Raw genomic sequence first — 27,020 nt, forward strand, 5'->3', positions numbered from 1 at the left:
CGCAGACACCACAAAACGAAAGTTGGAACCGTAAGTGGCAAAATCACCACTGGGGAACTTAAACCGGTTCATGGTACGCAGCCAACCTCACTCTTACCCCTATCATGTTCCAAAGTCATGGGACAATGCAAATAAATGTAATCCCTGTCAGGTGAATATCTAACACATGCAAAGGAAACAAAAAAGCATGGCATGTAAAAACAAAAATGTTCATGTATAATTATATGAAAAGCAAACCGTAAGAACCAAAAAATACCATTAAGGGCCCGACGAAACAAATCAAAACTGTCCAGTCCTGCTTGGATTTAAAAACTGCTCATCACAGAGTCTGGACCCTTAGTTTAGACCAACAGAAATGCGGCTTTCCTGTCCTTGTTGAGCCTGTATACTTTCATATTCATTATTTCTGAGAAAGCTGAAGGTAATCTGACATCATGTTCCGTGCTGTCAAAAACGTCTTGCGAGAATATACAAAAATGTGTCAAATTATTTTAGTTAAAAAAAAGGAGATAATTTAAAAGTTATACATGAAAAAAGTAAGGAAGGTTTTCTGTTCAGCATAATATTATCCTATTATTTCCAAGGATAATCAACACCAACATTAAATGGTTTACCATCCCTTGCAATGTAGCCTAGAGTTTCCTGTCTTTAGTCTCGGAGATTTATATCTATCATAACAAATCATCTTATTAAAATTATGACTTCATTTTTGAAAAAGTGGGAAAACTGATATTACACATGTATTGTTCTTTATTATATAAAAGGGAGGTAATTTCAGGTTCAGACAAAAAGAAAGATAACCTGGGTGCCTTTGACTTTGACCTTTGCACATGACACAATCTCTTGTAAAAGTGAATATTTATGCAAAGTTATTTAGATATAAACCAATGCATAAACAAGAGGCCCAAATGAGATTTATAATATACAGGGAATCTCGATATCTCGAAGTTTCTTAAACCAAAATTCTGTCTGTGTCGAAGGCGAGTCCTGTCCCGAAAACACGTGCACAATTTACCAATTTATTTCGAATTTTGGTTATCACAAAGTTTAACGATCAATCCCTTGGAGATCGAAATATCGATTTTCCACTTATTTTCAAAATGTTATATTGTCCCATGAAATGAAGCGGTGAATTGGCAAAGGCGATATGATCGCATAATCAGATAGTCATACAATTTCAGTGATATGATAAGATGATAGATTAAGAAGTAATCCACACCTTGAATTCGGATACGTTTTAATTATGCTATTTACAGAATATGACCGTAAAGAGCACTTTTCAAATACATTTGAAAGATATCCAATATATAAAAGTTAGTTAAAACGATTGAAAACATGAATAAAACGAAAAAATGGTGTATAACATGGACGTTCAAATATGTTTCGCTCGTTAACACAAGAATTGATGTAATTATTTGAGGGTACGCCATTCTCCAAAATATTTCATGCGATACTCACTCATTGAAAAATAATTCGATCTATCAATGAAACAGACAAATTTAAAAACATCTTTACAACAAATTCGAGATAGCACAGAATATCCAATACATATATAATATGCATATGATATAAATTTTATATTAGCATGCGCCTAATTCATTCAGCATGACATATCATTAAGGTCTTTTAATATTATAAACATCAGCCAAACAGTTTTTTTCAAATTTGTTCTCAGATCAGTGGATAAAAAAAATATCGATGTGTTCCATCTTTTCTTCTTCAACTTCAATGTTTTATTTTGTCTGGCACGTTTTTTTCGCAGCCGTATTTGTTTTCTTTTAACCTGTTGTTTGTCCAGCTGAAATATATTTAAGGATCAAAATAGATATCAGAGTTAGAATAGATGCAAAATGAACGATAATTATAACAACGGTAAAATGTAAAATCGAACATTTGAGGAGTGGGATGAGGGTATCTCGCGTCCGAGTCGATATGGTCGCTGACTTCCAATCACTTGTTTCTCACCACTGTTGGTTCGAAACCTCGCTCTTTGGTATAGAATTCTTTCATGTGAAGAAGCCATCCAGCTGGCTTACGGAAGGTGAATATTTCTACCCAGATGCCCGCTCGAGTCAATTTCCACGAAGTTGCGGTTCCAAGTAGCATAAAGTTAGAAACGATCTTTTAGAAACTTGAATCGCGGAAGTTAAGTGGTATCTTATTCCGAAGGGATTACCTTGAGTATATGAAGGATGTCAAACAGAATTCTTACTTTTTGAAACAAAAAGCGGCCCACTTTTATTATTTGAAGATCAAGTAGTTTCTCTACCGCAAAAGATCACATTTTTTTGATTCTGTAAGAATAGCTTGTAATTGTTTAGCGACATGATGATTTAATAGGTATGACATGATAATAATATAAACTTCAGATAAAAACAAGTCTCAGTTTGGGTCAAAATTTAATAGCACTAGAAATTACGTCTGGTTACAACAAGGCTCTGAACTTGGACCTCTACGTTCCATTTTTTGTATGTGAGTGACTTAAAATAAGGCCAGCATTTTTTTATTTTCTGGTTTACGGGAGATTTTTCAAAAAGTTTGGGGGGGGGGGGGGGGGGGGGACAAATAAAAATCAAAATAAAAATCCCAATTTTGAACAGTCGACCAAATAAAAAAAAATAAAACGTCCAAAAGGATACAATTTTTTATTTTTTGTACACCCCAGAAAACAAAAGCTTGCAAGCTTAAATTGCATACACACTCACAAATGAACTATTCTGAACTGGTTTATATCTCAACATCTCAGTATACTGTTGTTTTCTTTGTGTAGCTTGTATGAATAATGCAATTTTCAAAGTCACCAAAGATATGTATTATTTGTGTTTTTGTATGTATCTATTTTGTAGTAAAAATATACTCGTGGTTTTTTATAATAAAATATACAGATACCACAGTTGACATATCATAAGAACATTGCATAATGTTTATTACATAAACATGAATAAAAACTGCTATTAGAATGGGGATATGCAATGACTACTTTAGGTCTGCATCCTGCAGACATGCATATTAATTGGCCTTAGATGCAAAGTCTTAAAAGACAGACATTGTCATACTAGAAAGCAAAAATTACAAATTGATAAACTGGCTTTAAAATTAAATGGCTTTGGTAAAGTTTCAGTGGCTTGAATATTGTTTTATATTTTGCCGATTGTCAGTGCCACCTATATTGTACAAGTCAAAACAATCTGAATTTTGGTTCAGCTGAAATGTGTACAAAATAACAACCTTATCGGCTGATGTTTAAACAACAGTATCGGATATTTATAAGACTCTTCACTGAGATCAACCTTGGACTTAGTAAGTTATGAGTCCGAAAAAATATTTGTTATTGGATATGTCATTATGTGTTCCTCAGTGTCAAACACACATGTGACATATAGTGTCTGAATGTTTGTCCAAAACATACTTTAAAAGGGTCTTCTTACTGATTTTACCGGTATACTTCAAGTGAACAGGACTCATGAGAATATTGCTGAGAGTTTCATGTTTGATAATTATCTTTTGAGTTACAGTACCTGGCTAGAACTTTAGTCAAACTAATTTGACACAATCCTAAGAAATATTGAGATAATCTTTTCATATGAGCAATATCTCCACTCGGATTAGATTGCCTGTCAAAAATATTAAACAACCATTACTCTGACTGTCCAATTATTTTGACTACATGTAGTTTGAATTTTTTATCACATGTATCTTTATCAAGCATTTGCAGGGACATGTGTCATTTACATTGAAATTGCACTTTGTTTTGAACAGAACTACTGAAAATTATGGTATTAGTTATTTTTTCTTCTCCAACCCCCAAGACTTCAAAGAAAAAAATGTTTAGCAAGTTGATACTCACTTTTGCTCTTCCATTTTGCCATTTCTTTGGTTTATTTCCTTTTTATCAAGTGTGGTATTTTTCTGACAGTCCAACATGAATTTGATCGTTGTCCAATTATAATATACAGACAACAAATCTCGTACATGTGATACACCAGATTTTTCAACATCTGGACAGCGTTGATAGTGAAGGTCATTTTTCGTATGTGATTATTCCTAATGTTGAGCTTTAGGTTCTGTAATTTCTACTCAGATCCAATTTGCTTACAATACTTGTTATCTCTGCAAACTTATTCCAAAGATTATTGTCTGTTAACTTGTATATTTTTCCTATTTAATTTCACACAGTTTACATTCATGTAGGCCGCCATTTTTCATGCGTCTGCTGATCTTGATTAAAAACCTCTACCTTACAGTTAAACTTTTATTTTTGGCAGCAGCAATTATGGACGGTCGGCGGATGAAATGAAAATAAAAGTACTGAAAATGACTTTTATTTTTATTTTGTTTTGTCAAAAAATAGGGTCGGCGCTCCCGTAAACCAGAAAATTAAAAAATGTTGGCCTTACACATACAAACAACATCCATAGACATATTTCTGATGATATCACACTAATACCAGCGTGTTTTACCGTAATGAAGAAAGTCTACCCTTACATTAAAGTATTGCGGTCACTACTTATTTGTGCCTGAGAATGTGTGTGGTTCCAAGTCCACAAAAGACAAAATTGTAGTTGCGTACTGGTGTGAGCTGTATGTTACTGTGCTATGTTCCTCAAAATAATTCATTTCATATATTTGTAGCGTACTTAAAACGCTCCTATGTTATCATAATGCAAACAATTCTTTTAGATGTTTTTATTGATGTCGATTTTAAAATTGTACCTAGTACACATATCAGAATATCTTCACCATCTCCACCAAGTCCTCTTTTTCTACAAATTCTTTTCGGTTCGTTGCCATTTGTACAATACTTTTGAATAAACATATCATTTCATTAGAGAAAAAAAAATAAACGCTATGAATAAAAGGCGTTACAAGTTGCTTTGTACTATCAAATATATATGTCAAATTAACATGTATAAGTCTATGACAACACTTTTAGAGAAAAACAACACGTAAAATTATAAGTTAAATTTCTGTTATCTCGAAGTAAAATGCTTTGCCCTATGCAATTTGAGATATCGAGTTTCAATAGTTACTGTACTTACCTTAATGTAACACGGCAAGTCGGGATAATTATCGGCATGGATTACAGGACTTTGTCCCGCACAAATTGTTAAGTAATTGTAACGTTTAAGGTTCAGCCTAAGAAACTAAACAAATAGAATACTGGATAAGGATAACATATTGAAATAAAAAGAACTTACAGCTCCTTCCGCTATACATGTCGTTGTTTCTGAAAGAGAAAAACAAACTATATATTAAAGTAAGTTTCATATTTGATATATGAATTGTCCAATGCAACTAAATAATGAAAATGTCATGGATATTTATACGGTTAGTCGGAATAGGAGATCCTATCATCTCAGGCCACAAGCATTTTCTTGTTAGCTTTATGCGTGTGTGTTTGGATTTAGCGTCTTTTTCAACATTTGTTTCAGTCAAATAAACGACGGTGTCTACTTGAGGAATTGAGTACATTGCCTAAATTTATTGTGCTGCCTCACTGGAATATCACGCCGTAGATACCTGACAAGATACTCCGCCCATTCACATTATACTGACACCGGGCTGACCAGTCCTAAAACTGTCCTCTTAATGCTGAGTGCCAAGCGAGGAAGGTACTACTGTACCAGTAGTCACGTCTTTGTGAAGACGCGGCCAGGGAGCGAACCCACAATTTCACGCACTCGGAGCGGGCGCTCTACCACTTGGTTACCGAGGCGATGCCAGTTATGTTACAAACTTGCCAAATTGTAATCAAAGTAAATATTCCTCTAAATGAATTTAGAAGCATAAAAGGAGATTGAAATAATACTATAAATGAATACAAAAGTAATGATAGTCTTCATCTCATTACTATATAAAGTGATAACAGACAGTGCATGCTTTAGCTGTGATGAGAAATGATCAAGATAAATATACTTAGAGACTGCTAACGGCCCGTTTGACAGAACCGGTTTACAGACAAACTTTTTCGAGAGACAACCTATTCAATTAAGAGACACTTTTCACTTCGGTTTTGTATGGTAACCGCACAAATTATGTTGTATTAAGAGACCATTTGTATAAAGATACCATTTTTATTTCTGCGGTCTCTGAAGGCAGGATGTTTTAATGATCATCCTAGTATTTAATGTTACCTGTCAAATTGTTGTTCCTGTAAAATGTACCTAATAAACTTGATATGATGATGTAGTGAGGTATGAGCACTTTTGCATAACCAGTGGAATAAAATTACCAGTGTTTTCAATTTGTAAAACTGAGCAAACACTGATATTTGTTAATAATAAACAGAAAAAAACATCAAATTTAGTTCTACTTGCAATAAAAGATATACAAGTGTCATTTTTATCAATAAGGTATTGAAATATAATACAGGGTAAAAGTGAATACAGCGATAGTAGCGGTTTTTGTTTTGGAGCTTTTGCTTGTTTTCCTGTATTTTGCGTCCGCAAATGTAGATAATAGAAGCCGGAAAACAAAGTCCAAATAAGAAGGGAAATAGTAGGAATCCATCGATTTGTCAATGCTACCCGTTTCATTCCAATGGACGGTTTGCTTTCAACCAGACATTCTATGTCAGTCTATTATTAGTTAATTAAATTATGTACAATATAACTAGAAATGGTATGTAATTTATATCTACAAGACTGATTAATTCATTTTTATTTGCATGCGTCAATAATTCATGTCAATATCAGAAAGAATCAATGGAAATCTGCACTGATTATATTGAATGTTTCCATGTAATATTGTAGTCTACCAAATGGACTGAAGAAATTTGCCGGATATATCTTTTTATGCTGTGGCCGATTTCATTAGCATGTAAAGGAGTTTTGTTGATAAACAACAAAAGCTGGAGCTCAGAGGTCAGTAACACATTTTATTTACATATACATGCACTATATTTTCAAGCACCGAATTCGAACTGGTCTGCAACAATTGCCTATCTCTATCATATTTCCTCAACTAGCCTATCTGTTCCCTTTCAAAACGGTATTGTTTGAATCACCCGTGCCAAGTGTCTGTACTCGTGTCACGTTTTATTGTAATTGCGATAGACTTAAAAAATGATATAACTAAAGATCAGTTATAAAAAGCATACCTAGTACACACATCAGCATAGGTTAGGTTAATTGCCCGCCGTTACATAACTGAAACTGTTGAAAACGGCGTTAAATCCTAAACAAACAAATAAAAAACATACCTAGTACACAAGTCAGTATATCTTCACCATTTCCACCAAGTCCTCCTTTGCAAATTCTTTTCGGTTCGTTGCCTTCTGTACAATCCTTTTGAAGCAAACATAACATTTCATTAGAAAAAAATATAACATAATCTATATGACTGGCATAGTTCTTGAGCAGTGCATGTTTCCAAAACGTTTTGTTCTATTTTGGTAATATGATATGTTAGTCAGGTTAAGATTAAATGTTTCTGGATTATAAGAGAGGGAGTGAGAGATGTGGCACATGTCATAATCTTTAAGAACAGAATCAATCAAATCGAGTTTGTTATTTTTCTGCTTAGTTGCGTTCAATTCTACAAATGACCATTTGAACCGAGCCATGAGGCAACCAACATAGTGGTTTTGCGACCAGCATGGATCCAGACCTGCATCTGCGCAGTCTGGTCAGGATCCATGCTGTTCGCTTTCAAAGCCTATTGCAATTAGAGAAATCATTAGCGAACAGCATGGATCCTGACCAGACTGCGCGGGTGTGCAGGTTGGTCTGGATCCGTGCTGGTCGCAAAGCCACTATGTTGGTTTTCTCATGGCGTGGCTCATTTTACAGATTTTAGTGTTCCAACACTAAAACGCACTGGGATGAATTAAACTCGAATTTCCATTTCAGTAGTCATATAAAGAAAACTTAAGAACGCTACAATTAAAAATACAATTAAGTCTATAAGTTATTTAAAATATTCAAATTAGATATATCTAAAAGTTCTACGAAGTTAAACGTATTCGGGTGTTTCTCAAAACAGAAATAAATTCTACTACGATTCCTGTATAAATGAATTATTTTTATAGAGGAAACCGGTTACAGCAATATTATATAGTAACTTTCATCACCATCTCTTTTTCCATTTTCATTACAATTGCCGCTTACAACTGCAAATAGTACAGACTGAACAATCTGAAACAATATAATACAAAGCTGCAAGACATCTAAAGAATGTTTTAAAAGCATGTCATTTCAGTTGTTATTAAAGGTGGATAATCAGATTTTGGCCATGTAACGGATTTGTTCGAAACTTTAGCATCTGATCATTTACACTCATTTATGTTCACTTAACACTTAATACAAATTAGATTTTCACTGGAGGTATTTTTAAAATTTAATTTTCCTATCCTGGTTGCCCAACCAAGATAGAGTTATTTTATCATAAGTATAAATTTGATAAACATACTTTGCCTAAGGAAATGTATAAATATTAGACATAGTGTAATATATTTGTAAAATATTTGCATTAAAGATTATGTATTTAGATGGAATTCATTAGAAACGCAAGTTTGAAAAATTATTATTACCTCCCTTTGCCTATCTTGGTTGCGCAATCAAGATAGATTGGAAATAAATGAATTCAGTAGCTACACACAGCTTTTAAACTTGCATTTTGGTTCAGATTGTTCAATAGTTGACATGTCTATCAAATGCAAATGTAAAACAAGACATTGTATCGAAATAAAAAGAAATACCCAGCTTTTTATATACTTTCATATTAAAGGGGAGTAATTACAAAATTTTATAAAAACAACAAAATATACATTTCAAATAGGAATCTAACTCTATGTAATCGGTCTTTTTGTTCCTTAAATAATTCTCTACCAGAATATACAAAAAGTAAAAAATGTCATTAAATGTTGTTTAAATGTGATTGACCACCTTTAAAGTAAAACGAAATAAATGTTTTAAAAGCTATAAATTATAACACGCACGCGCGCATACACACACACACACACACACACACACACACACACACACACATACACGCGCACACACACGCGCGCGCACACACTGAAATGATTTCAAAGATAAGTGAGCATGGTAATAAACGTTATTAGCCATATAAATAGCAGTATTCTCATGTAACTGTGAAATTACAGTACTAGAATAATTCTAAACCATTATATTGTTTTCAGTTTTTTAGCTATTTTTCGTCCCCGAATGTAGTTTAGTGTAATAGGAGAAGCCGGAGGCAAAATGCAAACAAGGAGTCAAATATTAGGACTCCACCAATTGGTCAACGCTATATGTTTTGGTCTAATGGGCGGTTCTCGTTTAAGTGGCGTGCTTATTCTGCATTTTTGGTCAATATCAACGTAGTTAGTGTATTATGGAGAACCGGGCATTTTATGAGGGCATACCTATTCTGCGGTTATGCAGCCAAATTGCAGCCAGTTTCATGGTCTTTATAATATAATAAGAGTAAACAGATATTTATGATAAGATCTATGCGCCTATCTTTTTGTACTTCTTGACAAGGCAACTCTAGATTGTCTTATATATTTTAGATAATAGTATTACGTGAAACTATTTCTTATTAAACTGTAACAGGTTAACGAAATACATTTCATCTTTACAGTGAAAATTCTCAATCCCTGTTTTTATTCCCTGTGACACAGCTGAAAGAAGCCATACTAAAAGGTTAAGGCTTATCATATTTATTATTTTTGCAATCAATGTGGATTGAATGAAAATATTGTAATTATGCTTCTCTGCTCTTTTAGTCATATTGACGATACGTAATTGTAGATGCTTTGCAGATATGAGTTATTATATTGATATAATTACAACATATTTTACAGACTGAATACGTAAATGCTGATATGAAGAATATGTTTTATAACTAATGCATTTTACCGATTTTTTCACTACGCATAAACTATATAGGAAAACTGCTCTAAAGGGAATATAGGTACAATCTTTAAAGTCCAGAAGAGGTCAGCCTGACTATTACTGAAAACAACGTTCCAGTCATTATCCAGTACTCTCTTTTTTAAATTAAATGGTTAACATTCCAAAACAGGATTAAATACATTTTTGATGTTTCAGTTCATAAAGCACTAAACAAACTTGCATCTTCTTATATTTGTAACACAACTAAAATTTTGACGATACGTTCTGCTATAGACGAATATATAAAACGAATTTTGATCTACAGCACCTTCGTCCTAAAACTAATGTTCCACTGTTTGGGGGCTGTAGAAATTTGGAAAGGCATACCTTATTCAATCAAAAATAGAACAGTAATTTCATTTGAATATTTACTCAAAAACTTTCTTTTTAGTTAATCACTATCAATACGATGTAGATATTAATTTTGTTAACATGCGTTTATCTTCATGTACACGTCTGCTCTATGGAATGTCTGATGATTCATTTCTATGAGTAAATGGTTTTGTGTTAATTAGAGGGCCTCACTGGAAACAATATATTAGCCATAAGATTTAATGACCTCTTAAAAAAAATATATTACTATTATTAATTCTATTATTATTATCATTATTATTAATTTATTATTATTATTAAGGTTTAGTGTTGATAAGAAGAATCTTTATACAGCTTCAGCAAATAGGTACAGATGTATTTTAAGAATATCGAATGCATAATATAATGTTGTATAGACACACATGCAAAACACTCTGTAGTGAAAATAAAACTACTTGGTCGGATAAATTGTACGTCTACCTTATAAATCTCTTTAAAATAACAGCCCAGAAAGAATAAATCGCACAAATATTTTCAAGATTTAAAGTCAAGTTGAAAACTATTATATCCGTATTCTGGAGACTGCAAGAATATCAATAATGACAGTTTTCATTGAGAAGCAGATTCATTCACCGTTCTATTTCCGCACTTGTCTACTTTTATATTATTCACGAGTATGCCGACCGCTTTCTTATCTCTCTGTATAATTTCTACTTAGAAGTTCCAGATAAAAGAAAATATATCAAATTATACATCTTTATAAAGAAGCTCAAATCGGAAGCTTTTTAATGGTGTATATCTTTAGAAAATCGAAAGAGAAACTATAACACACTGGAAATTTAAAAATAGCATTTTCTATAGATTTTTAGTGTAAAGTAATGTATATATGTCAAATATCTTATTAAAGGGGCATATCCTATAAGTGAGTGCAATTTAATATCTTCAGAAAACCATGCAATCATTGAATCAAAAGGAACAAATAAAAGAAATATCCAATATCACCAAGCACGGAACTTGAAATAAACACAACACGTACGGCATCGCAGCAGCAAACGAATTCGTTACGAAAACCACTCTATTTTACCTTCTTTCTTGGTTATTTTACACGCATCTGTATTTATTCATAAGACGACATTATCTCTCAAAATTTCAGCTAAACATTCCAGCACTAATAAGTGAAATTCACATTTTACTATTTATCAAGTTGTAAAATTGTGGGTTACTAGCGATGTATTACAGACAGACGCTTTATAGGTAATTCGTCCAAAACGGAATAGGTCGATATATGTTCTTCTTGAATAATGTAATATGTTTTTCTCTTACGTATGTCTAGCCCATAATATACGGTTGCAAAATTAGATCAGATAAATGTAGGGTTTGCCTCTTTATATTTGACTAAAAAAGGCAAGGATCTTAAACTTCTATTATCTACATTCTCTTTGTGAATATTAGTGTTTTTAATGAAACAGACACTGTATTTCTCATTGGTATATTATAGTAGATTTTAGATAAGCTGATGAAAAATTGCCTTGCCCAACCCGTCAGTGTGCTTCAAGACACTTGATGGTTTTAGTCATATATACAACATACAATGTAACATTTATGCATTGCCAAATGGTTTGAATTCTACACTGTTTCATTGAAGTGACTTGAACTGTTACAGCGGAGTGGTGTATTGCTCATCAAATGCGGGTTTCAACCTTTCTGTGCAGACAGTGCTTTGATTAAGAATATTGTTAATGTTGATTATTCATACGTTTTAAATAGTAATATTTACAGGTTTTTTTTAACTGAAAAAAAAAACAAAAAAACATTTTACGGTACAAGGGGAACATTTTTAGATTTGCAAAGTGAGGGAATATTTTCTCCTATAAAGAATGGAAATTATGTTCAATATATGCTTAAATCCGTACCTTAAACAGCTTAAACAAAAATGCACATATTATTAGTTTATCCCATGAGTGTTTTGTAAAGGAAAAGAACTAAACTGTGTTTTTATTGCGGATATTGAATGTATAAGAAATGATTATGATATTGATACGCATACCTGTAAAAAGTACTATTTTCCTTTTATAAAGGTAACTCAAATTATAAATTACTAGCTTTATAAATCTTAATTTAAGTATGTTCAACAACGAAATATCTTAGACATATACATTCATACATCAAGGCTTTAAAATGGTAAATTAAATAATTAAATGAAATATAAAATGCAGCTTACCAGAAAAACTAAAAGATTTTTCATCGTTTTTCCGACGCCAAGTGTAATGCGAATTCACAACTAGTGAAAAGAATATGAGTAGACTAAATCGAAATCGTATATCTGAGCCGTGCCATGAGCAAACCAACATAGTGGCTTTGCGACCAGCATGGATCCAGACCAGCCCGCGCATCCGCGCAGTCTGGTCAGGATCCATGCTGTTCGCTAACAGTTTCTCAAATTGCAATAGGTTTTGAAAGCGAACAGCATGGCTCCTGACCAGACTGCGCGGATGCTGCGCAGTCTGGTCTGGATCCATGCTGGTCGCAAAGTCACTATGTTGGTTTTCTCGTGGCGCGGCTCATCTATTGAAATGATAAAAGCTAGTGCTTAAGGCGATAAGTATTGTATAAAGTTTCAAGACGACAGTCCTATATGGATAGATATCTCATAACAAAGTACGTTTGTATAGTTGTTTTAAATTATCATATGAACATTTCTTTAGTAATGGGCGTGGTATTATTGTATATCACTTGAGGGAAATGAATTCAATTTGCTTAATAGATATATATAATGTGAGACATACCTAATGTTAAATGACTGAAAAATGGCCATTAGCAAATCTTGATAAACAACCTCCAACGTGACAGTTTTGTGTGTGTGTGTGTGTGTGTGTTTTTTTTTTGTTTTTTTTTCCTATTTAAACTTCAAAAATTCTTTCAGCAATGACAGCTAAAACCAAGATATTAACCTTTAACATGTTGGACACGACTGATTCTGCCTTTGCGACCAGTGTAGATAATGACCAGCCTGCACAACCCAGTGGTTCGGACAAGATATGTACTGTTCACCTTCAGTCAGTATCCTTTTGGTAAGCACCCCTTTTAACAGTTAATGGTAATGTCCGCATTGAAAGATGGACACGTTCTTTATAGAATATTTGTTTGTTTCAGTATAACATTATATTAATATTTTTCATGAGTGAACACGAAATGCAATATTTTCACATGTCGCATGGCGGCGAGTGAATATATAAGATATGATCAGAACATAACATATATTTATTAGTCTTAAAGACGCCCCTTAAAATAACTGTATTCTTTTGTGTTTCCATGGTGGTAATTTTACGTGCTTTGCATAAAAAAAGATTTTCAAATAATAAGAGCCTCGTTATAAATTGACAGTGACATATATAAGGCCAAGGCAATGTGTTAAACGTCTAAACATGTTACTTAATTAATGTAGTAGTAAGAACATTGATTGAAAGATTAATTTGAGTTTAGAACATACTTTGTTTCTACAATTTAAGATGTTTATATGAGTTATATACGTTATTAGTCTATGTTTATAAAGGTCAGAGACCACCAATTCAAAAAAGTACAGGGAACTTACTGGGAATGAGGTAAGTGTATACCTGGGAATAAGGTAACGTCTGTGCATTCTGATTGGTCAGTCTTGTAAACAAACTCAGGAAGTGATTATTTTTTCAAAACTGATATTTTTTTCACTGCATTTACAGTATTTTATCATACTTTTTGACAAAATTTGCTACATTTTATGTGTATTGAAAAAATGTTTTATCAAAAGAATTTCTCCCGCCATGCTAATGATGTAAACAGCGGGTCATCTCATTCGCACGAAATCATTATTCATATGTTTTTCCTCCGATATTTTGATAGAACTAAAATAGTGCTTGAAAAACTTGTAATTAGATATACATGTTTCGATGTATGGAAGGCCGTACACGCCATAATGTTAAAATGTAAGTCTATGGTAAAACAACTGGTGGTCTCTAAGCTGTACTGAAAAGGAAATTACTGAATAAGTTTGCAGATGAAGTTGTGAAAACACATTTATTCAGTGAGGGCCTAAATTGTCCACCTGGCATCTTGAAGAATATAATTATGTATTATAACAGTATTATCCAACTGATTTGCACGAATTTCATGCGGGAGGAAAAAGTAGGTCGCTAGGTTGTGGTGGGTCTTTAAGCAGCTAATAGACATATACGTGAACACTTACATACTGAATGACATGCGTGATGCACAGGGAAATAATACAAATTATGGAATACAAAACATAACAAGTACACAGAAAAAGAAAAAGAAAAACACACAAAAAGCACAAAATGGAGAATCCACATAGTAATTCAGATAAACATAAGATTAACGGATTATTCTCTCGGAACTGAGACCATCTCAATTTGAACACAACTAACTTATAAGCTTAGGATACTTTCATATTTTCAGTTTAGATATTTTTATTACTGTGTAAATACCAGATAATAATTCATTGAAAAAAAAACAACATGTAATAAAGAACGTTCTTGAGGTCAAAATGTGTTCTTCAAAATTTTATAATATTCTAAATGTATTTCTTTTTAAACTTTTACTTAGAGCACAATTTTCATCAAATAAATCAATCGGAAATAATTTAGCAAATGTAGTTCTGCAACAGAGCCACGGGCGTCGTAATGTAAGAAATACGGATTGTAGTTTTTTTTAAAGAATTCATCCAATTTTATCATTTAAAATATGAAATTATTCTCTTGTTTTTTTTATTATTTCCGAGTACTTTCTCAATTTGCTTGTTGTTGCAAATCAATTCATATTGCCTAAATTGGTGTTTTTCTAATAACACAACTCCTAATACTTTAAAATTAACTAGCTATTACAATTTGAGTGTGAAGTGTATTTTACTTTTATGTCGCAGATTATTTGAGCCGCGCCATGAGAAAACCAACATAGCGCATTTGCCACCAGCATGGATCCAGAACAGCCTGCGCAGGCTGGTCAGGATACATGCTGTTCGCTAACAGTTTCCCTAATTGCAAAAGACTCTGAAAGCGAACAGCATGGGTCCTGACCAGACTGCGCGGATGGTCTGGATCCATGCTGGTCGCAAAGCTACTATGTTGGTTTTCTCATGGCGTGCGTCATTTACATGACCTGCCCAGGAATTAAAGGCAACACCATTAATAAAGAGATTATATCAGTACCATGAAATGTTTATTTTTATTTAATGTTTGTTGAGATTCTTCAACTTACAAATGCGTTTTCCGGCAATTTAATGTGACTCGATAAAGAACCAAATGCGTTTTCTGACAATGTAATGTTAAAGTAGTTCATTAAAGGACCAAATGCGTTTTTTTATGCTAAGTAATGTGACTTATTAAAGGACCAAATGCGTTTTCTGGCAAAGTAATGTGACTCATTAAAGGACAAACTGCGTTTTCTGGCAAAGTAATGTGACTCATTAAAGGACAAACTGCGTTTTCCGGCAAAGTAATGTGACTTATTAAAGGACCTACTGTGTTTTCTGGCAATGTAATGTGACTCACTAAAGGACCAAATGCGTTTTCTTGCAATGTAATGTGACTCATTAAAGGACAAAATGCGCTTTCTGTGACTTATTAAAGGACCAACTGCGTTTTCTGGCAAAGTAATGCGACTCATTAAAGGACAAACTGCATTTCTGGCAAAGTAATGTGACTCATTGAAGGACCTACTGTGTTTTCTGGCAAAGTAATGTGACTCATTTAAAGGACCAAATGCGTTTTCTGGCAAAGTAATGTGACTCATTAAAAGACCAACTTCGTTTTCTGGCAAGGTAATGTGACTCATTAAAGGACCAACTGCGTTTTCTGGCAAATTAATGTGACTCATTAAAAGATCGGATTGCGCTTTCTGGCAATGTAATGTGACTCATTAAAGGACCAACTGCATTTCTGGCAATGTAATGTGGCTCATTAAATGACCACAATGTAATGTGACTCATTAAAAGACCAAATACGTTTTCTGGCAAAGTAATGTGACTTATTATAGGACCATGTGCGTTTTCTGGCAATGTAATGTGACTCATTAAAGTTCAAAATGCGTTTTTCGCCACTGAGGTCACCATCATTATTGCCCTCATCATTGAAGTATTCATAATTACAATCATCATCACTTAAGGCATCATCAGAATCAACAAAATCATCAGCAGCAGCAACAGCATCATCATCATCATCATCATCATCATTGCCGAAGTCACTATCATTATTATGATCATCATCGTCGAAGTCGCCATCATCATTATCATAATCATCGCTGAAGTCGCCATCATTAAAGTCGGCATTATTATCGCCGATGTCATAATCATCATCACCGCCATCATCACCGGAGTCACCATCAATATTATCATCAATATTAAGCCAAACAGTATTCGTTTTCTTTTTATTTTGAAGTTCTTAGTTTTTTAAAACGTTACAGTAGAAACATACACTTATTTAGCTACGCAATTTGATACTTTCATAGGAAAAAGATCTATTTTCATTTAGACATTTCTAATGTTTTAAATAAATGAACTAAAAGAAGATCTCAACTCTGTTTAATGCTAGAAAGTATCAGTAGCAGAATGACATCACAAATGACTAAACTTTGCACACTGAAATCGGCAGTACGAGCATACACAGTCTAGAAACATGCGACTGGCCGAATAAAAAGTAAGTGGATCCAATCAAAAAGTTGTAATAGTAGCCGTATAGGAATAATAATATTTATAATTAGTTCACAATCTAGAACATATTTTCTAAAGTAATTACCAAAACTGGATCTGTTTTCACTTTTAATAATGTGTACACATTAAACATTTTCCAATACACATTTGAAATTAATATATATACAAGTAGTTCTAGTTACCGACTCATTGTGTAAGAACGACAAGAATATAAACATTTGTATAAGAAAGTCTACAAAACCCAGAAAACTGTAACTGCTAGAGCCAAAACGTTGTAAGACACGCGAATCTTTATCACGCCTGAAATTTGCATTGTAAATTCTGAATCTTCAATGCAGATTCTTGGGTGATGTTTACCTGTTTCCTCATTTGTAACAATAGCAAACTCGCCATCGAAGAAGTATTTGTCTCTGTCTTTATAATACAACACGTTATCACCATAGCGTAGCTCAAACTCGCCGGGGTAAAGCTCTAATTGATGACAGTAAAACATTTTGGTGATTATTATTACGAATGGACTTGGTTCCAAAGCTAGGTATGTGTGAATCAGGTTCCATTTCATTCCATTTAGGTTTGAATCTTCATCAAAGTATTCGTACATTCTTGCTGCGACAATATTGTTTTCAATGACTATTCGTCTCATTTCTGAAAATCCTACAAGTAGACCGGAACGCGTTTCATTGATGTTCAAATACCATTTCTTTTTCATATACTTTTCAATCGCTTTAAGCATACTAGCTGGATTTTTAAACACGTTTTTCACGCGAATCGATGCGACGAAATTGTCGACTGTTGAAGAATTTATTGATTTTTTATACGATAAGAGTTTTATTACCCAGCGACTTTGTAATGGTGATATTAATTTTGACATATCGAAAGCACTTGGCCTTCCTTGGCTGTTCTCTATTATAAATTCTACTGGAATTGGATTTTCTGGCTCCAGTCTTAAGACAAATTCATATATATCGACGTTCCAGTCAGCAGATGGAAAAATGCAGTCTCCATTTCTATCTGAAGTCTTTCCACTTGGACAGTGAATGATCCGGCATTCCTACAATATCAAAACAACAATGGATAAAAAAAAAGCGTGACTGATGTTTTCTACGGGTATCTTACTTAGGGACATTTTCTTCACCCACTGTTTTAGCATTTCTGAAATTATGTAAAATTTTGAAAATATGGGTATTTCATAATGTTATACTTAATGTTACAGGGAAAGGGATTTCGGGTCTCACAGGTAAATATGAATACAAGGTGATATCAGTATTATATCAGTATAAATGTCACTAACAAATCTCTTTTATTTTTTACACGTTGACATACATCTCCCACTTTTTTCTATGGAAAAATCTACAAAAAAACGTTGTTAAGATTTTAAAAATATTTTTCTGGTTTAATGACACACATAAATGTTTCAAAATGAAAAGAAAAAATGTTGATGAATATTATTATTTTTAGTTTCTTTTGTTTTAATTTATATTTCCTAGACAATATAAAGTGATATGTTGAAAACTTGCAGCTGATTATTATATACATCAATCAGAAAAATATCAGAACCAAACCTTATCTACTAAATACATATTCGAAATAACCGACCCCTATCCCATTTTGCCTTTTGTCTTTTTCAGGTTAAGACAAATTTAGGCCAAAAATAAGAGTAAAATAACATGTTTCAAAATGGCGGACCTCTTGAAAGAAAACGCTCGTACACCCTTAATTTAAACATCATTTAATGGGTCCTTTATAATGTAGATCAGCGGCACAATTAACGATTTAAATATATAAAACTAGTTTCATTTTATTTCGATGCATTGCTGCAACGATGATAAAAAGTAGTTCGTTGCAATTTATGTACGTCATGATTTATTTAGTCATGATCCGCCAACGCCGTTATAAATTTAGCACAACCCTATAGATTTGTGTCAAGCTCTAAGTTGAAATGATCAATCAATCTCATTTCTATTTGTATTTTATAATATAGTATCATGCATATTTTGTTAAATATCTATATTACAAATAGTAATATTATTGACTAAAGGTATACAATATTCAGAAATGTACTTAATTAAGTAACACTTCTGCGATTATGGTTGAAAAATAAAGATTGAAGCAGTATTTTCGCCATTTTATCAAAAAGAAATCACATACCTTTTTTGAAATGTGATTTTGGCTGATTAAAAGTAAAGACGTATTACCGCCGTTTTATAAAAAAACAAAATCACATACCTTATCCGATATGCAGGCCATAGGCAGTTTAGATTTGTCTATTTTTCTCCCTGTATACTGATCTAAGAACGTCTTGTCAAGAAGAGTTGTGAACTTTGTATTTGACACTTCGCGAGGAAAGATAATGAATGCCCTGCAGCGGGGATCTGGTTTCAAAAGTTCATTATTGCAAATGTGACAAAATACATTACTGTAAGGGCCACTCATTGTATATGGTGATACAAAGTCGCTCATACATGCTTTAATAATCTCTTCTCTTGATAAGGTAAGACTTTCTGGTGTATAGAAGTCTTCATAAGAGCATGTTTTTATGGGTTCTTGTAGACATTGGTGTTTTTCAAGAGACGAAAATGGTACCGGTGGTTTAAAGTTTATGTAGCATAATTCTTCTGGGTTATACCCATTTAGGAATGATTGGAAATTATCAATGTTCTGCAGTCTTGTGTTAAAACTATCATTTTGAACATACATATTGCAGACCATCAAAGCATCCCAGGTAACGCCGTCCGTTATATCATTGCATTGGGCACACGCCATGTTCTTGAAAATTTTGCCGACAGACTGAGAATATACCGGATACAAGCTACCCCAAGGAGCTACAGTATCTTCTCCGCAAGAACCATTCCCCGATCTGCTTTCACTACAGTGCGGCGGGCATTTGGCTTCCATTAGATATGAAATGTAGTTGTGTCGTTCTGAACGGGCAATGTTTGATGTAGTCACGTGGAGACATTCTGGTCCGAAATAAATTGACCCTTTGTTCACGGCGTCATTTGCAAAACAGCAAGTTTGATTGTTGTGTCCACATCCCGTATCACATGAACATTCTTAAAAAAACAACATAACTACAAAAGGTATTAAAGATGAACTATAGGCGGTTACGCAACATTTAAACTCCAAGCCCGCTACTGTAAAAGTGGTTTATTTTACAATTGTAAGCAATTTAGGCACAGGAAAACACATTCTAATGCCATATACTGCGTTTATTTTTTTTATATTAACAAGAATCATCAATCTGGAGTTTTGACAACATATGGACCCCTTTTAACGACATATGCTCAACAAGGCAATTGTCATCAATTTGCTTTATACAAAATGCTGTTTTATGTGTTTTATTTTTTATTTTTTTTTATTTGAAGTCATTTAGAAATACATATTAATTTAAAATAATACTTAGATTACAACATATTTTACAATATCAAATTTAAGATACAATGATACGTTCATCAAAATTACATCACTTCTCTTTCGCTTTTTATACCATAGTATCAAAAAGGTTCAAAACATATTACCAAAGCACTAAACAGTGCGATATTACAATTTAGGGGTACAACTATGTTATAATTACCTTGGCAGCAATGCCTGTACCTTGATAATGGATCACCAATCGATTCTTCTCTACAAACTCGTCCCGTTGGGCACAAAATATCAATGTTATCACGTATTTTAGCTTTCAGGCTTTCATCCGAAATGCTTGTAACTTTTTCTGTTTTACCAATTTTTGTATTCGGATTAGTAGTGCTGAGTGAACTTGTAGAAGTAAAAGGAGCTGGTTGCTCTTCACTAGATATTTCAGTCCGACCGGAAGTAGTTTCTGTTATCAAAAACATGTCCTCTTTCTGTGTAGGTAAGTCTTTCAGCAAGTTGGTTACCATGCCTTTCGTTGTACTTTCCATATCTATCCCAGAAGTTGTTTGTTCTCCATGTGCTACTTTTTTGTTTCTAATTGTCGTCTCGTCGATAGTTTTGGTAACGAGTGATGAAGACACAGTTTTCATTTCCATTTCTTGTGATGTTTTCGAAGTTGTTGTCGGCTTGTGTTTTCCAGAAACTTTATTCTCTATAGTTGAACTCTCTTTAGGTTTTGAAGTACCGACTTCTGATTGTCGGCACTGAAATATCAGAATTGTTAAAATAAAATAAAAAAGACGCATGAAATGTTTAGCTTGTCCCATGGCCGCCCGCGGAGTTACGATCACACCAGCGGCTGCTCTAATAAAGAAATTCTGCAGACAGTGAAGACATTTATAGCCAACATTACAATAATTGTGTAGGATGATCGTAAGGAGGAATGTTTCAAAAGTACATGTGCATTAATAGGAATTCAAATCATTTTTGATTATCGTAAAATCTGTAATTCAGTATATTAGAAATTGATTCGCATTTAATCTAAACTCTTGCATCATTTCTGAAAATGTTGTATGTGTTTTATACTTTACAAATAAATTAAGCACACGGTTTATGAAAATCTTATTTTTTATAACATGTGCTGTTGATCGGTCTATATATATTTTTCTGACACTATTGCATTCTGTAATTCTGTAGTTTTTGACATGTCCGTTGAATACCTAGTACAATGAATGTGTAATCGTTTGATGTGGTTTTAGTTATTTTGAGAAGTTTATCTAAATTTGCTGATCTGTTTTCTGCACCAGGTTTGAATACAAGATAGACACTGCTTACGAAAACACTACCCATCCTTTTTCAAATTCTTTTAGTGATTTCCCCTAGAAGATGAAAATATATTGTCCTGTAGTCCTATGTTCATACTCGCACATGTTTGCGGGTCTCACATTATACTCGTATAAAAGCTGAATTTTAAAATCAATGATAAAATCTGTAAAAAGATCCTTTGGAAGCAAAGAATGCAACCAAGAAGAATAATAGCAGACTCGGTTTGATTGAGTCTGTTCATGAGAGGTAATGAAATATGCAACATCTCTCACGCTCCCTGTCACCGGCTGAAGCGGAACTATATTACACACATGTTGAATGGACTCCATAATCCAAAAGGACCAGAATATATAACTACACGGAATCCAATACGTTAATACGGGGGGGGGGGGGGGGGGGGAGTGGAGTAACAATAATAACTTGAGAGATTTTAAAACTGTTTACCACAGCAATACGACGTGTCAGATGCAAGTCCCAGATCCCTTGCTTTGAGAGTCGAGGTTGTATTTTGGGCTCAGGCCTATTATGTAATGCTATATACCTTTTTTACATAATAAAGTAATTTGAATAATTTTATACAACTGTTTGACACAAATGATTAGGTCAGTCAGACACAAGAAGACCAACGTTATACTTTGGATTCGGTAATTCTAATGAATACTCGTACACCTACTTAGTGATTGCAAACTGATTAATACATGTGTTTGCGTGTGTTTGGTGTGCGTGCGGGGATGGGGTTGTGCACGTGGTGGGAGTTATTTCGCATTCAGTTTTGTGTTCTTACCATATAACAGGATTTAACCTATATGATTTATATCGTTTAAAGAGAACTATCTACCGATCTATGTCATCGATGCTGGACGACAGATATTTCTAATTCTTACTAGTATTTGCGCAATCTGTTAACAAGGCGACCAAAATAAACCTTCCATCTGGACTTAAATTTTCGGCTCCAGATCAGGTGTCCAATGTGCTATTCTACCACTGATCCGCCCTTCGAGAAGTAAAGCTAAAGGGCAATTCCCCCAGCTATTCTAGTGCTCTTGTGCAATTACCTTTTGATAGATTTACAAATTTATTCAGGTCGATTGCAAAGCAGGTTCTACAACTGATGTTAATCGCTCATGAAACCTCATTCCTGACGGAATCCATGGGAGAAGAGAAGCCAGTTTCTCTGTAAGTGTTGAGCGCCAAGCAAGGCAGCTACTGGTACCATTATTTCACATCTTTGGTATTGCGCGGCCGGGCATCGAACCAGCGACCTCCCACTTTCGAAGCGGACGCTCTACCACTAGTCTACCGAGGCGATACCTCTTGCAGATTTTCGATATAGAATTAAACAAGCAAATATTTACTATTTTAATGACCAGTTTCTGTTTATGACCGGCCCACGTCCTTTTTTTAAAATGCAAGACTTCTTTCTTTTGAAACAAAAAAAAAAAAACAATTATGTGTTTTCTATTGAATTAAAAGGTGTGTTTAATTGTATGACTTTTTTATAATTTAATGATCGGTATCATTAGCCTCATTACAACAATTTTAAAGATTTCTGCCAAATCGAGGCTATAACACGCCGTAATGGACCAAAATTTAAGCCTGACATCTTATTTATTGAGAAAGGTTGTACTTTACTTGTAAATATCAGAAATTATGTTTAGATACTAAAACGGGAACACAAAGACACTGTGGCATTAACTAATTTTCTGTCTAAAAGTAGGGTTTGTGGAAACATCATTTTTCTAAGGTAGTTTAATTTGACTAATTTTGAAAATAATGTCAAAACATTGTTTCTTTCTGATGAGTTAGTAGCAATTCGGTTTTACATAATGGTAAAAATAATCACTATTTTATAAAGAAAAAACAATTATACTAATAATGATAATAATAATAAAAGTACAGATTCCTAGAGCTGCGACTAGTTCTGCTGCATTGGTAAGAGAATGATGAAACTGATCTCACCTGGACACAAACCTGAGGTCGACAGAGCAGGAGTTCAAAGCTCTGTTACTGCACCTCACCAAAAGAAGTAAAGCTGAACTAAAAGTACATCTTTTAGCAACAAAAGCAATTAACAAGCCAGTTATCTTGTAAGAAATAACGATAATAATACAATTTCTATCTATGACCATCCTACGCGTGTTTTATTTTTCAAAGTTTTTATACCAAAGTTATATATCTTTTTTAATTGAATTAAAAGGTTTGGTTATCATTTCTGTTATCATTAAAATATCAGCACTAATGGCACAATTAGTAGAACTATAAAATACGACTATAATGACTTCCTCCAAGACAACGTGACAAGTGAAAATTACAAACGAACCGTAATGAACTAAAATGTCAGTATGACATCTTGTTTATAGGTAAAGGGTACACTTAATTTGTTTGTTATTATACATTACCAGACACCAATAAGGGTGCTAATAGGACCCAGTTATCTTAATTAATCCGCTGTCTGGAAATAGAGTCTCTGGTTACATTTATTCTTAATTTGCCTTTTTCTTTTTGTAAAGATTCTGTCTCAAAGTACGTTTAATAGTAGCGATTTACATATGTTCGCTGTTAATTGCGAAGGTATTGCGAAAGTGCAAATTTCGAAGACAGAAAAAAACCTGTTCGTAATGTTACAGAAACGGAGAAATCTTTTTCTCAAAATTAAACTTGTATGGTGATATTTGTGAGACTTTATTCAACACAACATATTAAACGTTTTACGTGTGATAAGTAACCGTTCCTTTTATATCAAGTCGCAATGTTCCTTCAGTAAATATATATATGGTCGTGAGCGAAATTCAATCTACATGACAAAATGCTTTGTTCGACACAAAATTAGTTATTATGTGCTATCCTTTCGATCTTTTATAATAGCGAACAATACATTCTACAGGATAGTTCTCACACACTGTACAATCCTACTAGTTTATACTGTTTTTCTACTCTATAATTTCACATTTTTTGTCGGGACTAACTTCTCACATTACACCGTAATCTCACGTTGTTATTCCTTGGTATTCTTTAACATAACCTATACTTGATATTGGTATTCTTTATACTTGATCTTGGCATTCCTTAACCTAATCTATACTTGATATTGGTATTCTTTAACCTAATCTATACTTGATATTGGTATTCTTTAACCTAATCTATACTTGATATTGGTATTCTTTAGCCTTATGTTTACTTGATACTTGTATTCTTTAACCTAATCTATACTTGATTTTGGTATTCCTTAACCTAATCTTTACTTGATATTGGTATTCTTTAACCTAATCAAAACTTGATATTGGTATTCTTAAACATAATCTATAATTGTTTTACGGTTCAAAATGTTTTGTTCTATATTTCTTACATGAGCATATCTGAGTTTTACAATGTTTTCCTGTGGTTATGGCTCCGTGAGTAATGGATTCACCTGGCGGGGAGTAATGTTGTTTAAACTCTGTGTAATATACAAACATGGTACGGGCTACAGGGTGGTGTTTGGTGACAGATAACTATTTTTAACTCCCAATTTGTTACTTTAACCTAATCTTTACTTGATATTGGTATTCCTTAACCTAACCTAATCTTTACTTGATATTGGTATTCCTTAACCTAAGCTGTATATGATTTTGATATTCTTTAACCTAATCTAAACTTGATATTGGTATTCTTAAACCTAATTTATACTTGATATTGGTACTCCTTTACCTAATCTATTCTTGATATTGGTATTCCTTAACCTAATCCATACTTGATACTGGCTTTCTTTTACCTAATCTATACTTGATATTGGTATTTTTAACCTAATCCAAAATCAGAAGATTACAATTTTCATTTTTCAATATAACAAATTTTTAGATTTTATGATAAATCATTTTCAGATTTTTGTAACTGTGCAATGATTTTAAATCTTACATATCTTTGCCAAGTATTTTACATTTCCAGAAGTGTTTACAGAAGATTTTGAAAAAAAAATGAATGCTATACTTTGTAAATTACGAATAAATTCATTGTTTTATTTCAAGTTTCGTAAATGAAAAGTTGAGTAAGTTTTGTCGTTTGATATTAGTTTATGTTCTTCTAAAACTATTTGACTTATAGTTCTTAATATTTAGTCAGGTTTAGTCCCATTCAAAAGAGAGACAACTCGTGTTAGCATGTTGCTTAACTGTTCTTAATAGGTTACGTGCCATTTCTCAAATGTTAACGATTGGGGCTTGTGTCGTTCTTCGTCCTTGTCTTAAGAAAATTTTAAATGTATTTAGCTGAAAGGCAAATTATTTGTAACGCCAAACATCCCAGGGTGAAAGAACCAAATTTTTAACTGTTGTATTTCTATTATAATTCAGCGTTTGGTGCTTGTTTACACTTTGGCTCAATTATCTACCGTGTACACGTCTAAAAAGCACTAAATCTTTGGTTTACTTTATTTAGAAAAGGCAACACCTTATAGAATCGTAAGAGATACTATTGTAACTAAAATGTGATGGAAATGGTTTGTTCATAAATCGATGGTATAAATAAGGTCATGCTGTTAGCTGCATATATAAAGAAATCACGAATTCAAATGAAAACTGCTTTCTCTCTTTTAACTACCTGTATTTAGATGAGTGGCATGCCTCATATTTCTTCATTTTTTTCAGGTAATTTCAATGGGAACTATATATTATATATTGGAGGTTGTGCTGAAAGGATTCCAGAACACTAGTGTGCGCATATTATTGTTGTTTTCTGCTGAATAACGGCATAATAGCGGAAAATATCATCGTTGCAAGATGCTAAAGTAAGAATGCGAAGAAGGGACTGCTAAAGTGAAGATGCGAAGAAGGGAATGTGTGACGTACAATTAAAAAAGTACAAATGGTATGTCGGTAGAAGATCCTGGTTTGGAAAGGCTCGGTGTTGGATGAAATGAATATAAAGAACAACTGTTCCATCCTGCGCCGACGGGTAATGACATACTTTATTATTAATATAAACTATATAAATTGCAATAACACACTCTTAGGAATATGTAAAAAATATTAAACCTTCTTTCTTTATTTGATGTTGTTAGAATTGCCGATATAGTTTTTATAAATATGCAGCAGTCTTTCTGAATATGCCTAGATATAAAGCTGCATTCCTGCTTTTGTTATACATGACCATTAGCAGCAGAGGTTTCAAATATGCTTAAATATGGAGCGGCATTCTTGTCACTGACAATGGACAGCAGACATTCTGGATATGCTTAAATATGATGCTGTATTTATGTACTACGTTTGTCTTCACTGATCACGGGCAGCAGGCAGACGTTCTGGATATGCTTAAATATGGAGTAGCATTCTTGTATTGCTTTTATCATCACTGACCATGGGCAGCAGACGTTCTGGATATGCTTCAATATGATTACTTTTGTCTTCACTGACCAAGTGCAGCAGACGTTTTGGATATGCTTTAATATGGAGCGGCAT

The 27,020-nt window shown here is 33.4% G+C and overlaps 1 protein-coding gene across 1 annotated transcript; it reads right to left on the reverse strand.

The window, feature by feature from the left end:
* Positions 1 to 1,454: 1,454 nt before the first annotated feature.
* Positions 1,455 to 27,020, reverse strand: LOC123538204 (uncharacterized). The gene is made up of 7 exons (XM_053529843.1): positions 26,919 to 27,020; positions 20,483 to 21,140; positions 19,135 to 19,961; positions 17,266 to 17,959; positions 16,444 to 16,638; positions 5,199 to 5,227; positions 1,455 to 1,478 (listed from the first exon to the last, which is right to left on the reverse strand). Exons 1-7 carry the CDS (start codon positions 27,018 to 27,020, stop codon positions 1,455 to 1,457), a joined length of 2,529 nt encoding a protein of 842 aa, XP_053385818.1.

The sequence above is a fragment of the Mercenaria mercenaria genome, chromosome 18, assembly GCF_021730395.1.
Source record: "Mercenaria mercenaria strain notata chromosome 18, MADL_Memer_1, whole genome shotgun sequence".
NCBI lineage: Eukaryota > Metazoa > Mollusca > Bivalvia > Venerida > Veneridae > Mercenaria > Mercenaria mercenaria.